Raw genomic sequence first — 15,882 nt, 5'->3', positions numbered from 1 at the left:
ACTGAGTGTAAGAAGAAGAGCACTGAAATGTCTCTGAAACTTTTCCAGAGACTAAATATTTAGAAAATTAAGGTGTGACTGTATCTTCTCTCACGCAGATTTTTTTGGTGGATAATTTTGTTCATGGGCCTTTAGTTATGACAAATGTGTATGTTTGATCAACGAACACTCATTAAGTGACTCTTTTATGCTGGGCACTTAGCTAGGTGCTGGGAATACAGAGGAGAATAAATTTTCTCAAACCTTAACCACCAGTCTAGTGGAGAAGACAGAATAAACCAAAAATCGTTGCAAGGCATAATTCTGTCACAAAGCTGAGGACCATATTAGTTATTGCATTACTTAAGGTGGGCACAAATATGCTGGGTAACAAACAGCCCCCAAATCTCAGGAGCTAAGAATAAAAATGTTCTTTTTTACTTATGTTGCATGTACAAAATGTGTGTATCAGGGGCTGGAATTGTATATCAGCCACTCAGGGATCCAGGCTGATGGAAGATTCACCCTGACATACATTTCCATGAATGCTTAAACAAGAAAATACAAGGTCAGGCACTGGCTTTTAAAGCCTGCCTGGAAATATTACACATGTTGTTTTGCTCCCATTTCATTAACCAAAGCAAGTTGCCTGGCCCCACCTAGCCTTGAAGGGGGCCCAGAGTGTACTCTTTCCAGGTCTTTGGAACAAGGAGAAATGGGGTATTTGTCAATAGCCTGAATGGCCACCCAAGTTGCAATCCAGTTGTTGGGGAGTTTACTGGAGTGTCCCTCCCAATGTCATTTCTCAGCCAATAATTGTGTCTTGTGTTTATACAAAAGCCATCTCCTGGGATAAAAAACCCTCTGAGTTCATTCGTACTTGTATTCACTTGGTATTTATCATTCTCTTTCATGGACCCTGGCCTGGTGGGTGCTGGCCATGGAGAAAAAAAGTTCTTGTCCTTAGGAATTCTCAGTATAGTTTAGTCGAAGGTACACACAGGCAACAAATGACTGCAGTTTGGTTGGAATATCATTTATGGGTACTCGCCCAGTGCAAGAAGTCCACAAAAAGAGTCAGGAAGGCTTCATAGGAGGCTAGTACCACACCTTGCTGGCAGGTTGGTTTTCCCAACATTCATGCCAGCAGAAGAGGGAGCAGCAGGCTTTATAGGAGGAGCACCATGACATATGAAAGTGTCTAAAACAGAAATGTGAAGTCACCCTTCACTGCAGGGGAGGATCTGGGCTGTATTAGCACCCAGGGTTCTTGGGGCAGTCTTCAAGAGGCCAGTCAATCAAGTGCACTAGGTATTTTGGTATGAAAGGCTCTGGGATGACAGCCAACATTCTGACAGTTGCCGAGGCTCAGATTCCTTCTTCTCAGAGTGCTAAGGGAGCTAGGCTTTTGAATGTGTTGATCTTCATCTTGGGCTGTTCTATTTGATCAATATGCAATTTATGTGTCTAAAGATGCCCTGAATGTCCCTGCTGCAGGTTTGGGATTTTGTTTGTTTGTTTTTTTTTTTTTCCAAACAAAATAGAAAACACTCTCCATCCCCTGCAAACCTCCATTTAGAGTCATCAAACTCAGACCTCAGGAAAGCAGCCAGAGAGAGGAGCAGGGCCACTGATTGCTATTGCCTTGGTAAGGGGAATCCACTCAGTTCGGGCTCTGTGGTTTCTATGGGAACAGCACTGCTTGCTTTCGCTGGCCCCCCGGGGCTGGTAAGATGTACTGAAAAGAAAACTGGGTGGTGGTGGAGGGAGAGCAGAAAGAGAAAGAGACTGAGGATTTTGAAGGTATTCAGGGGAACCCTCAGCCGGATATGTAACTGTTCCCAGCTTGTCTCATGAGCTGTGTGGCCCCAGCAGCCTGATCATGGGAAGCCTTACCCGGAGTCACATGCATCATGCATTCTCTTGGACTAAACACCATTCTGGAAAAACAGACACCAGTACAAAGCAGGCAGGAATTGGTGATAGATAGCTTTCAACCCCAAGTCCAGAAAGGAAGGCATCTTTTGCCCCATGCAAAGACTGGCATCCCATCATTATTAGAATTTTGAAGAACAGTGATACGTAGCCCAGTAAGCATGGCAGGAGGTATTTATTTTACGCTGTCTGCACTTTTCCCAGCAACGATGGCATTCACACACCCATTCTACAGATGAAGGAAATAGATTCTGAAAAGAGAAAGGATAACCCACGAGTTGTGTAGGTGGGATCTGAATCCAGGCCTGATTCTCCACTTGGGCCCTTATGCAAAATCCAGTCAACAACTCAAGGAAAATGATAGCTTCCCAAAGATAGGCAATCATCTTAGCTCACATCTTGACTAAGAAATGCCCCTGGTTTGTTTGGGTTTGGGTCCAAGAAAGCACATCCTAGTGGAGGGCAGCTGGGATGGTATCAGTACCACCATCAGCCTGCAGGAGGCACTAGAAGTCCCACTTTGTTTTAAAGATGAGGAAACTGAGGTAAAGAACCTCTGGGCACATCCTTCCAGTCCAGTGTGCCACCCTGTCCGTGCACTCTTCTTGCACAGCTATGGCTATTCTGAAAACATCATTTCCCCGGGCACGTTGGTGGCACCAGAGTCTGAGTCAGCCAGGTGGGGAGCTTGCTCAGTCTCGGAGAAACAAGCTCAGCTGCTGTTGGCAGCTGTTTTCTTGAACTGTTGGGCCACTTGGGCAAGGCTGACCTACCCCATCCCAAGTCATGTCCAGGGTCTGCTCCCTTAAGAGTTTTTCATCCTGGTGACACTTATTAGGTGTCTTCTTTGTACACTAACTGTATACTCTGTGCTTAGACTAGAGGGAGCAGTGAGGAGGAACCTCAGGTCATTTCTCAGAGCAAACTGAGGCCCTGAGAGATGAAAATACATACCACCAAAGGCTATGCTATGGGAGTGCTGGCACTGAGCTTCGCATTTCTAGGTGCCCAATTGAGGACCCTTTCCTCAACCCCAGGCTGACCTCTTTCTTAGGAAAATTTAATGCAATCATTCAACTACTTTAGAACCACAGCAAAGCAGCATTTAATGAAATTACAATGTGTGTATTGATAGGCTGGGTGTATAGTACACAAGTAGAGGCTAATGAGATCAGTGATAAGCATTAGGGGCCTCCCCTAAAGGAAGCTGTTGCTCAGTGGGTCTCCAGTAAGGGCTGTACCTGAGTCACATTCTCTACAGCCAAGGTCATCTGGTAATGTCCTTTGCAAATGAGCCAAAGAAGCTTCTAATGTGGTAGAATTGATGCTTAATATAAGAGCACGTTACAATGCAGCTAACTCTGATGGAAATCTTAACATTTGGGCACCACCAAGCTAGACTCAGAATGAGAATCCCAACAGACCTTCGAGCCTGGGCCCAGGTCATCCCTTCCACCACCTCCACCCTGTACCTGTTGCTATGTGCTGATACCAGTTATACATCAGCAAGTTATGGTCTATTCATAAAGATACCCTCTCACACAGTTCCTACACAAGGGAGACTTGGAAGATCACAGAGAAGGGATATGCTGGTTACAGCAGCTGGGCATCACCACACCAGACATGCAGATCATTTCTTGAGGCACTTGTGACTCTGTCCAGGGCCTTCTCTGGTCCCAGGAACTCACCTGACTTGGCCAGTGCTGGCCTGGATAGTAGTTCACATATTTTCTCATTAACACTTTAAGTCACAAGTTGCAATCTAAAAACCACTCTAATGCTAAAGTGCTGTGAATATAGTAGTAGTATATATAATGGATCATGAAAATATATTGTGGAGGCAGAGTTCCAGGTGCTTCCAACACTACTATAATTTGTTGCCTACCTTCTTATCTGAAAAAAATACTGCATTCTACTCAAAGATTTGTGAATATAAAGATGTAATTTTTTCTCATCCAAATTCATGGGCCCCATATTAAAACAAGGACCGATAATGCCATCCCAGACCCCCAGCATGGAAACTACTGTCATCTGTACTGAGCTGGTTTTCTCTCTCCATTCCTTAGCCCTGCATGAATTCCCCAATGACATCTTCACCAACGAGGACAGACGACAGGGAGCGGTGGTTCTCCACGTGCTCTGTGTAAGTACCTCTCTTGTGGCTCTGCTGGAGGCCCTGGATGGAAGGCCTGGCTGGTGGGGGGTGGGCAGTGAGGTGCCCACAGAGGCATCTCCCCTCCCTCTTCTTCACACACCTGGTGGGGGTCCTCTGAGCCCTATGGGGCAGGGGTTGATTTCTAAATGTACCCTTCTTACGAGGACACAGGTTCGTAAGGTGACAAGTACTGTATGTATTCTTTCCAAAGCATGGGCTCTCTCTCTGCTCAAACATCACCTTCTTGGGGAACCGTTTTTTAACCAGTCTTTCTAAAAGGCCAGTGTCTTCCCCTTACCTGGCTTCATTTTTCTCCATACCACTGATAATGACCTGACATGTTATTATATAATTATTTATATATCGTCAGCCTCACTCACATGTAAGCCCCAGGAAAACAGAGACTCTGTTTTGTACATGGCTTAATTCCCCAACCTGTTCTTGGCACGTGGCAGGGACAAAAAAAATTGTTAAATTAGTGGATTAAGTACAATGGCAACTAACATAGAGTCAGGCACATAGTAGGTGATCAGAAAAAGTCTGTTCTGGCTCTGAATAGCTACCACTCCCCTAGCACTTCCTCTGCAGACCCAGTGGATTGAACATCTTTGATTTTTCTTGTCCCCGTTTGGAGAGTTTGGGGAGGGTGTATGTGTATGTGAAGATATATCTAAGGAGTGGCTGCAGAATCAGAAAGACCTAGACCAGAGTTTCTACTAGGTACATACGTCAATGTGCTCTCATATCTCCATGGTATCCGTCCTCCCCTGGAATGCTCTTAATTCCATTCTGGTTATTTATTGCTATGAAACAAGTTCTCCAAATTTAGTGACATACTCAGTAACTACTTTATGTTGCTTATGGATTCTGTGGGTCAGTAATTCAGAGCAGGCACAGAGGGAATGCTGTATCGCAGGATCCAGGCCTGGGGTGGGTTGATTTGGATGGATGGCTGTGACACCAGTGCTGAGGATGGAGTACTGGTGCTCGAGGAACCTCTCTTAAGGGGCTTTTCAATCCGATGCCTGGTATCTGGGCTGGAGTGCCCAAAGGACCAGCTTGGCAGGGACTGTTGATGAGAGAACCTTTATGTGGCCACTCCAGTGTGGCTCCACATGGCAGCCCAGGGCTGGGAGAGACAGAGGGTCACAATGAACAAGGAGAAAACTCCATGGCCTTTAATTCGTAGGCCTCAGAAGTCTCAGGCATCTTATCCACCAGACTCTATTGCAGTAACACGCTCACCATGACTCAAGGGGAGGGGACAGAGACCTTACTTTTCAATTCACACCTGGAGAAGGTCAGTAGGCACACCGTAGGCTGTGGAGTCAAACCTGACATCGGTTTAGACCCCAGTTCTGCTGTCCTCACTTTGCGTGTGGCTTCTGACAAGATATTTAACCTTTCCAGGTCCAAAGCTGCCCTAAGCCTGATTCCCTTCATGGTGAAAGCAATCAACTCTTCAAGTCTTTCCTCACTTATCTCAACTGCCCACAACCCTCTCCCTGGGGCGGGGGAAAGGCATGAGAAGTCTCTTTTAAGCAGAGATATTTTCTAAAACTACCAAATGATAAAGTAGATTCTTTGCAATGCTCCCCGCCCTTCAGGGAGCACATGCATGGAGCAATTAATACAGATGCCAGCTGCCCCATTTAGCACCAAGGAGGCTCCCTTGTCAAGGCTGAGGACACCCAGGCACTGAGTCCGATCCAGAATTCCCTGGTAGCGATTAGCACTCTGATGCCCCGACATCTGGGAGATGAGGTTTCTACTCTTGACACAAACAGTGCAAGCTTACATCCTCCCATGATCGTGTTGTCACCTGCAGCCAAAAGGGCCCTTTCTCCCACCTCCCTTCACACATCCTCCAACTCCAGCTGAAGGCAGAGGAAGGTGCTTTGCTTTGTTCTTCATGAACGAAGGATACCTGTCAGGCCTCTGCTGTCTGTGCTAGTTCATTTTCAAGGAGGCATGAAGGCAGAGTGGGCAAAAATGGATGATTTTCCCTTAAACACTTCTCTAAAGAGTGGACAGAAGCCTGCACCTTAAGCATTTTGTTGCCATTGGTATTGAATACCACAGTTAGCCCCTGTCCTGGGCCCTGCATTGTAGAGACCACAGGGCAAGGAATCCATGGGCCAAGGTCAGCATCCACCCCTTCAAAACCATGCTCTAGACATGTAGAACTTCAGAATTCTCCACCTAAACAGTTGGTGCCTGCTGCCAAGGCCTGTGTAGGCCTCCTACACAGAGCCACTACTTAGAGGGAAAAGATCCGAGTGCAGAAGCTTGAACTCACTGCCTGGGACATCCACATACATGCACATGGTGCAGTATAGAGCCACACTCAGCTGAGGAGGAGGGCACATCTGGCAGTGGCACATGTTAGAATGGGCCTACCAGTGCCCTCCCCAAGTTCAAAGACCAAACCTTATGTTATCCTTTCCACGAGAATATAAGCTCCCCCAATAGGACATGAGCCTCACAAGAGAAGCTTCTTTGTACAGTGTCTGAGAAACAAAAGCTGCACTGTTTCACTGTTCAGTGCAGGAATGAGCGATTCTTTTTTATCCCTTTCACTTACCGTGGTGCCCAACACATTTAGCATGCTCAGGAATTGTTAGATGAACATCATTGGAGGTAAGAAAAAAATACTTCCAAGGCTAACCTGTAGCATTTTGCTGGCCAGCAGGAAACAGATGAATGCATGATTTAAAGCTGCAAGGAGCTAAGTACAGATTTCCTGTACTCTGCTATCTATAGAGCATTTACGAGCCCTTGCAATATGGGAGTGCTGGGCTGAACTCTTCTAGAAGCCCGAGATACAGTTTCAGCCTGCAGGAACCCACTGTCCCGTGGTGAGGCCCATTTATAGATAGCTCCTGCCTCATGCTAAGTGCTGGCCATGGTCTATGCCATGTGCTGTGGGAGTGCAGAGAAGGCAGTCTGGTTGGGAGGTTTAGTTGAGCTGGACTTGAAGAGTGGGTAGGCAGAACAGGTAACTTGTGATCAAAGATGTAGACTGGAGAGTCCAGGGCATCTGGGGTGAGCAAAAACTAAGGATGTGGAAGATGGAGAGTTCTAGAGGAGGGGGGATCCTTACCTGGGAAGCACCACAAGTCGAAAGTGATGGGAAGCAGATTCCAGATCTCAGCACTTTGCATAGGAAATAGAGTCAGGCATGGCCAGAGAGGACCCAGAGTGATCTGCCCTCCAGTCAGGTGAGAAAGACCCAGGCAGGCCACAGGACCATTTAGATGGGGTCCCAGAGTGCCAGAGGAACACTCTAGGCCTGGGGAGGTAGATCGAGACAGAGGTGTCAGGGACTGAGTATCATCCAGGCTCCTGAAGAGCTGCATCTGCCTCCTCCAGTGAGGGGAGGGTCTCGGAAGTGTGCCTGTCCCCCTCGCTTGCCCCAAAGAGAGGGCCATGGGGCTATCCTTTCATGGGGTTAACTCAACCAGAGAGGCCAGTCAAATTATACTCCAAAACCTGATGAACCTTAGCATTTGCACTGACACTCAAACTTCCCCATTCCACTTGGGCCCCATGGGTGTGCTTTTTCTGTGAGGCCCCATTAAGCCTGTGGCCTTCAGCCTGAGTTGAGTACTGGGTTTTGGACACATGGTTCTGAGGACCCCCCAGAACAATCTTAGATATCAAAGCTTGCCGTCTCATTTTCTCTTATTTTCTCCATGCAAATACTTCCCTCTTTTGTGTGAGCTTTGTGGAAATGAAACAGCCATTTCTGGTTAAACTTTCCAAACACTATAGTTTTAATTTTCCCTTGGATCTTTGTGGTTTTGTCGATTTCAAAAAAAAAAAAAAACTCTACATCCTGGGATTGCACTAAATAAAAAAAAGATTTATATTCCTTCCAACTGTTCTTCATGTATGGGTTCCTGACGAGTGTGGAAATCCATCATCTGTGTAACTTTATCAAGAGTGACTATCCCTAAGAAAACACACTTTTCTTAAGACTTGTTTTATAGCCAGTCTGCTATAATGTTGACACTAAAAACTGTGTTCCCTGTCTGTGAGGAAATTTGTACCCTGTAAACTCATGAAGCCTGCCCCAAATAGAAGAAGAAGCCTGTGAATAATTTTCTAGGATGCTGGTTTGTTTGTGATTTATATCGTGAAATTTCACTAATTATCCTACATGTCAGTAGCTGAATCTTTGAGATTATAGGTCAAGCTATACATTTTCTCTTTTAGTAAAAGAAACTTTGAGTAATCAATATTTGAAATTCTTTCTCAAAATGGGTCAGTTTTTAATAAATCAACCTCTACAATAGGAATAAATACCCTCTGTGTGCCTCATTAGCTTTGGGAGAGTATTCCTCCTAAGCTTCAAGTCTTCTTCTCACATTTTAATATAATTCCTCTCTTCTAATAGGAAGATACCTCTATATATGCTTGTGAGGTGGTATAAAATACCAAACTCTCTTATGAAGCAAATTCCTGCTAAGTGAGTCTGTTTGGAAGATGGGCTCCTAAATGGTCCAGCAATTCAGACCCATCCATGGAGCAGCCCAGGAAAGGAAAATGAACAAGAATGTTTCTGATGTCCATCTTTATATTCTGAAACCTGGACATGCTTCAAGGAACCTCACGGGAAACTTGGGCATCAATTCTGCGTTTACAAAAGGGACTTCTTCCTGTGTGGTGCTGTTAGGACAGCTGTCATCTGGGCTTCCTAAGGTGGCAAAAGGGATGCTTGGGCCACCGGGAGGTCCCTGGCCATTTGCCTTAGGCCTGCTCATATCCAGTGGTGGCGACTCCTTGTCCACATCTCCATCTTCACTGTACTCCAGTGTCAGTGCTTATTTTAGGGGCTTACATGTATTGAAAAGAGGTGGGCTCCACATGGGGTGGGACATTTGGGAAGTTCAGGCAGGATTCTTGTGCTAGGCCATCAAGCCAGGGCTCTTGCATGTGGAGGTTCTTCAGGAATGGCAACCGGACCATTGCTGTTGATCCTTAGGCATCCCTGTACGATAATGTCCAGGGCTGGCTCCCAAGTTTGGTGGTCTTCCCCAAGCCCCCATCTCCTGTTGACATTTTTCTTCTCCTCCAGCCCAGAGAGTTTTTAATCTGGTCCAGGAATTGGGGAAACTCTCTCAGCCTGCATTCAATTTTTTCTTGTTCCTAGACTAGCACTTTAAACTCAAGAATTTGCTAATGTCTGTCTTGTGATTCCACTAAGACCTTCTTGCTCCTCAAAGCCACAGAAGAAACCAGTTGGCATTGGAGAAAGGCCCTTGGGATATAGGTGATGAAATGTGATCAAGATGGGAGGGGGAGAAAAGAGGTTATTCAAATATCATCCTCCCTCTGAAACTGGTTTTTCTATATTTCCTTGATGCTACAGTATTCCATATTTCCATTCCATATTTCCTTGATGCTACAGTATTCCCAGCTAACCTGAGTGCCTAGATGACATGGATCTCTTTATCCTATCCTCTCCACACAGTCTTTGCTCCCAAGTTGGCCCTGACCCTACCTGGTTTCCTCTGTACACCTACTCTGCTTGCTCATTCCCTATCTATACTGTTCACTATTTCTCAGTTCATAGCCCCAGAAGTCTCTAAGTGGCCCAGCTCATATATTCCTGCCTGACCATGGATCAGCAGCTGGCCTATGAGTTGACCTCCCCTGAGTCAGGTCTTAACCAGTCAGCATGGTGGAAGAACAGGGCTTCCCTCAGAAGGCACAGGAGACCTGGAAACTCCTGATGGGGAATCTGGGCTCTGCAACTCCAACCCTAAATTAATAATCCCTCCACCCTGAGAGAAAGTGAAGGCTAATTTGGATATGTTCTTGGAGAAAGGGGTGGGGGAGAGCCCAGGTCTCAGATGAGAAGGACTACCTAACTCCTCTGAGCTTTCCAGTCCCCTTTCAGTCCTGGGGGAGGGGGCTATCTGGCAGGGGCTTCACCAAATAGATGTCATTTCCTTGGAGCATGAGCTTCTTACATTTATCTCTGCCATTTAATTTTAATATCTGGAGGAATGGTTGCTCTGGATGTGCTCCCCTCCCTGGGGCCCAGAGTGCTTTTGCTAAGGGCCAATGAATAAACTATTTAATGCAATAGCAGTTCTTAGAAGTGGAAGGGCCAGGGTACCAGCAGGAGGTGAAAGAGGCCCTTTTCAGCTCCTCCTCCCCCAACCCATAGAGAGACAGCTTTGCATATCAAAGCTCACCTTCCACCTCAGCTCCAGGGTTTATTTTTGTCTCTTTAAAGCTGTCCTTTTGCTTTTTTGGCTCTGAGACTCTACTTTTAGAGACCAACACTATCTAATAGAGTTTTCTGTGCTGATGAAAATATTCTCTATCTGTACTGTTCAATACAGTAGCTGCTGGCCATGTGTAGCTAGTGAGCACTTGAAATGTGGTTAGTGTGACTGAGGAACTGATTTTTAATTTTATTTCATTTTAATATACATTTAAATAGTCATATGTGGCAGGGAGTTGCCCTAGCGGGCCTACAGATGAATTCTAATTCAGCATCTTCCTTCCCTCTGCTTATGTTGTCAACGTGAAATCAAGAAGCAAAGATGGCCAGGAAAAAAGTTCACCAGCAAAGAAGCTCTGCTCTCCTAAGGGATGGCTACCCTGGGTTTAACAATTCAAACAAACAGGTTGCAGGGAAGACACTGCCAGGGCATGGGTGGATGGGGAGGGGATTGGGATGTTCAATAAAGAGGAAGGACACTCAGATTAGGAGTGAGAAAATTTATATATCACCAACAAGCTCAGTGCTTTGGAACAAGTCAATGAACTCCTGGCCTCAATTTTCACATCTGTAAAGTGGGAGCACAGTAAATGTTGGCTTTTTTAATGTTTATCTTCTTACCACCCTTCCCTTCTAAGGCAGCTCACAAGTGTTTAACCCATCACAATACTTCTCCTGTCATGGGATCAAAGCCAGATCCATTCAGCGATAGCAAGCAAGACCTTGTGAGCAACAGGACAGGGTTGTCCTCTGCAGCTGGTATTTCTGATAAGCTCAGGGGCTTTGGGCGGGGAGGGGTGCTGCTGCAGGGGTTTTGAAATTTAAGGAGACCTACCTAGCAATTCCACTCTGGGTATTTATACAAAGAAAACTAAAACACGAATTTGTAAAGATCTATGTACCCCTATGTCCACTGCAGTGCTATTCACTATAGACAAGATATGGAAGCAACCTAAATGTCCATCAATAGATGATTGGATAAAGAAGTTATGGTACCTATGACGCAGGACAAAGCAAATTCCCCCAAGGGCGGGGAACTCAAGCCCTCCACTGAGAAAGAAAAGGACTCAGCTGAGCACAAGAAAGAAGTCAGACACACTCCAAAATTAGAGTCAAAAGGGAAGTTTATTAGAGAAGGGAAAAAGCAAAGACAAAAAGCCAAGACAAGAAAAAAAGCCCAGAGTGTGAGGAATCCAAGTTATATATCATTCTTAGTTTCTGTGAATTATAGTTTAAAGACTTTGTTTACCCATTTTCTTTTGATGATATGGGCATAAGGTGAGGAAGGATAAGAGTATGTAGCATGAAAAGATAGAATATGTAGTGTGAAAGGCCTGCTGGCAGTTCCCAGCCTTTGATCCATAGGTTCCCCATGGTTTTACCCACAGGGAATGAATAATTTTATTTTGTGTAGGTTGGCACTTAAAGACTCTGTTTTCCCGTTTTCCCTTTCATGGTGTGGGGAAATGGTTTGTTAGCAATCCCAGCAGAAATCTTTTTATTCTGCAGGTTTCCTAGTGATCTAGCTGTGGAGCTGTTCAGCATATTGTCGTCTCTGAATATATCTTGATTTAAGCTTTTAGTTCTCTTGCTTCCTCCCTACACACACGCGTGCATGCGCACACACAATGGAATATTAGCTATAAAAATGAAATCTTACCATTGGCAGGGGCATGGATGGATTTAGGTATTATGCTGAGTGAAGTAAATCAGAAAGATAAATACCTAAGATATGATTTCACTTAAGTGCAGAATCTAAGGAACAAAAGAAACAAACAAACTAAACAAAAACAGACTCACAGATACAGAGAACAAATAGTAGTTACAAAATAGTCATGGGGATGTGGACCACAGCATAGAGAATATAGTCAATATTATTGTAATGCTGAGCGTAGTGCCAGGTGGGTGTTAGAGTAAACAGGGTGAGCACTTCATAAGTTATATAAATGTCTAACCATTGTACTGTATACCTGAAACTAATATAAAATAATAATTAAAAAATATATATATATATATACATGATCTAGTCAGCAAGGTCCCAGCAACAACTCACTCGCTGGGCAGACATGTTTAGTTAAAGGATTTCACCCTGGAAGAGAAAAATGATTAGAAGAACTTGTGGAATTTGCTGTTTACTCTTGGAAATGTGCTGAACATGTCCTTAATTTGTCAGTGTCAACACAAAGCTTAAATTGGTGTCCAGAGAGGATTAGCACAAAGAGATTAAATTATTATATTTCAATAGATCTTAAGTTACTCCCTCCCCTCCTTGTTCCCAAGACTTCCTTCAGAAGGCCCAGGTCTGACCATGATGCTCATGGGCTGCACACAGGCTTGCTGTGGATTGACCCTCCAGGACTCCTGGACTCCTGAGCTGGAGATATAGCATGATGGGCTAGAGCCTGCACTTGAAAGAAACCCATCTGAGATTTAGTTCTGGCTTTTCCACTTATTATCTACACAGCCATGGGCAAGTTGCCTCGCTTTGCCTAGCCTGTTTCCTAATTTGTCCCTGGAGATACAGCACCCACCTCATAAGGTTGCTGAAGGCAGGCATGCCAAGCTCTTGGTAAGGTTTCTGGCACTGCGTAGATAATATCCCACCTGAACTGCCTTAGCTCTTGCAACTTGTGTGTATCTACTTGACTCTTAACTTCCAGCCCCTGTGATTCTGGACTTTTTCTGATCATCAGAGCCCATTCTGCCAGAATGCAGGACAGGTTGGAAGTAGCCCTCAGATGGAGAGGGGTTGGTGGATAAATACCTCAGTTTTTTTGTGCCGCAGTTGGGCTAAATAAACAAGTGACGTGTTTCAGCCTGGCTCCTAGAGTTGCCTGAGCAGGATAAGTTGTAGGTGCCCACTCAGTGCCTTGCTGTATAACACCCTGATTAGCTGCCTGATCTTCCCTAAGTCATTTTCTGCTCATCTCCTGCTGCTTCCTGGGATCCCCCTTCCCAATTAAAGGCCTTGCACTGGATTCCTGTATCCAGTTCTGCTTCTGAGGCACAGGCTGAATAAAGATTACCTACCATTATTATTATGCCCATTTGATCCCTCTCTAAAACCCTTGAGGCTACAGGAGATGTAGAATTCTGATACTCCAGTCCGTTACAGACATCCTCAGACCAAGGTGTGACATGAGTTGATCTACTATCTCTGTGGTTCATGCCCTAAACCCAATGCAATATAGAAAGAAGCTTGGGGAATGAGCTTTGGAGCAAACAGTTTTCAAATTTGATCTTATGAGGAGCCCCAAATGGTGATGGGAGTGATCATGCAGATTGCTTAGATAACAAACGTTTACCATGGAGACAGGACACCTGCAGCCTGCTGTATGCTCCTCTTCATTTATTTACCTAATTTATTTTTTGGTCCACTCATCCCTACACTATATATTTTAAATTTATTTATTCTGTTATATAGAAAATAAACTTTATGTGTTTCTCTGAGATGACATTGCCAATAGTCACAATTTGTATCAAATAATTATGAATTGATTATTTATAATTTTGTAGCATTTTTTTCCTCTGAAAAGTATAAGTTCGAAAGCTAAATAAACAACGAGGTACTACAATTTGCATTTATCATATGTCCTAGCTTAAAAAACTAGTCTTTAGCAAGTATTCAACAAATCAGTCTGGATAAAATAGTCAATTAAATGCTCTAATTTGTCAGAAAACACCCCATGTATTTTAAATGTTGGTGCTCCATGGTTTTGCTCAATAGTTTCCTGATGATTCGGTTCTCTGGAGAACCTCAGTACAAGACCTGCTGTTTATCATGCCTTGAGACTTCAGAATAAATGCTATCCAGAGGGAACTTTGGTTTTTATTCCCTCTATTTATTATCCACCCCCTCATATAATAGAGATTCCAAATAGGAGTTTCAAGTTTAACAAAAAACCCAGAAACTTCCACACCCCAGGGACCCAGATCTGCAGCCTGTTCCACGGGCTAAGTAGTCATTTCCTTCCTGCAGATCTGCACAGGAAGAGCTCCATGGCTGAGACACATGTCATAGGTGAGGCTCCCTCAGAAGCTGACCTGAAACAAGGAGTCCAGGGCAGGTGCTTCATTTGGAGGATGATCCCAGGAAGCACCCTGGGGAGGGAAGCAGAGGAGGAAAAGCAGCCTATGAGGGCTGTGTGATAAATTCATTTACCCTCGTGGGTAGGGCAGCTAGAGTTTACACCCCCATCTTCTAAGGGGATAATCCTAACCTAGGTACAAGAGAACTTCCGGTATTTATCCCCTGCCTCCTGTCAGGCACTGGCTGGGGGCTGCACTTGCATGGGAGGCAAGCTGCCCTGAAGCCCTCTGGCCCATAGATGAAAGTTGTCCAGTTGTCATGCCAGGAACATCAGCGCCAGGGCAAGGGCTGGCACTATTGTCTGTCACGACACATACCAGCTTTGCTGCCTCGAATAGGAGTGGACTTGCACCACACTTGTGCCCACACCTTGAACTCATCTTGAAGATCCTGGCTGGCAACTTCCTCTGGGTCTTCTCCCCAGTTCCACCTTCCACACACAAGCTTGGCATGTGTGGTTGAGATTCAAATGCCAGCAAGTGTCCCCTCTGTGAGTTCACCTGGCTGGGAACTCCTGAGGCTAGGTTTGACAAACTCTCCTGTAGCATTCCAGTCTATCTGAACCAACCTAGTGTGGGAACAGGAAAAGATGTTATCGCTCTCATCCAGTAACTGTGTATAGTCTACAGCTACCCAGTTCCAACACCCCCATGTGGAAGAACTGTCTACACTTCCCTCAGGTATGCTATGTCATCCCCAGATCTCCCCTCCCTGGACCCTTCTTCCCATTCAGCCCACGCATTTCCTTTCTGACCTCATGAGCCAGGAATAGGAAAGGTCTTATTACAAAGCCTTTGTCTCCTTCAATGTGTTTCTTCCAGTGCTGCCTCTGACCTTGGATTTGACAAATTCTATTAGTTCTGCCATTTCTCAGAATTAGTGTCAAGGTCAAAGAGTGCAAGCCCTGATTCTGCCACCTACTGCCTGTGTGACCTTTAATACTCTGGACCTCAGCTTCCCTATCTGTATATGGGGATGAGGCCAGCCCCTATCTCACAGGAGATCTGTTGTGAGATAAGATAAAGAAGGTAACATGCTCGGTCCAGTGGCTAGCACATACTAGGTACAAGAAAATGTTAACTGTCATATTATTTTTATTGTTTTACCTTGCATCAATCTATAGTCAACTCTTGTCCATAACAGTGGTCATCAAAATGATCTTTCTAGCTTCAGTCTGTTCCCATTCAATCAAAATTAAGTGCTACTAGCACCAGATCAATGTCATGAGTGCAATACTGAGGACATGCTTTGCTTAGACCTCTCCTGCAGCAATGTTCCCCATCACCAGAGGCCCAACCTGGTTTGGAGGGGGAAGAATAGATTTCAGAATAAGACTATCTGGTTTCAAATGCCAGCCTCAGAGCCCTAGGTACATTGCCTTGGGCAAGTCACTTGCTTCTCTGTGCCTCAGGTTTCCTGTAACAGAGAATAATGATAAGATCTGCTTCAGAGAGCTCTCTGTGTGGGAGTTAGAGTAATCCAAAG

The 15,882-nt window shown here is 45.0% G+C and overlaps 1 protein-coding gene across 1 annotated transcript in view; it reads left to right on the top strand.

Moving 5' to 3' along the window:
- Positions 1-15,882, top strand: part of SLC24A3 (solute carrier family 24 member 3) — a 457,276-nt gene that overhangs the window by 264,570 nt on the left and 176,824 nt on the right. The window contains exon 3 of the mRNA XM_006922003.2: positions 3,981-4,057. Coding sequence (XP_006922065.2) covers positions 3,981-4,057 — 77 coding nt within the window. The remainder of the gene's footprint in view (positions 1-3,980; positions 4,058-15,882) is intronic.

The sequence above is a fragment of the Pteropus alecto genome, unplaced genomic scaffold (assembly GCF_000325575.1).
Source record: "Pteropus alecto unplaced genomic scaffold, ASM32557v1 scaffold45, whole genome shotgun sequence".
Lineage (NCBI taxonomy): Eukaryota > Metazoa > Chordata > Mammalia > Chiroptera > Pteropodidae > Pteropus > Pteropus alecto.
This window is presented reverse-complemented; position numbering and strand designations above follow the sequence as displayed.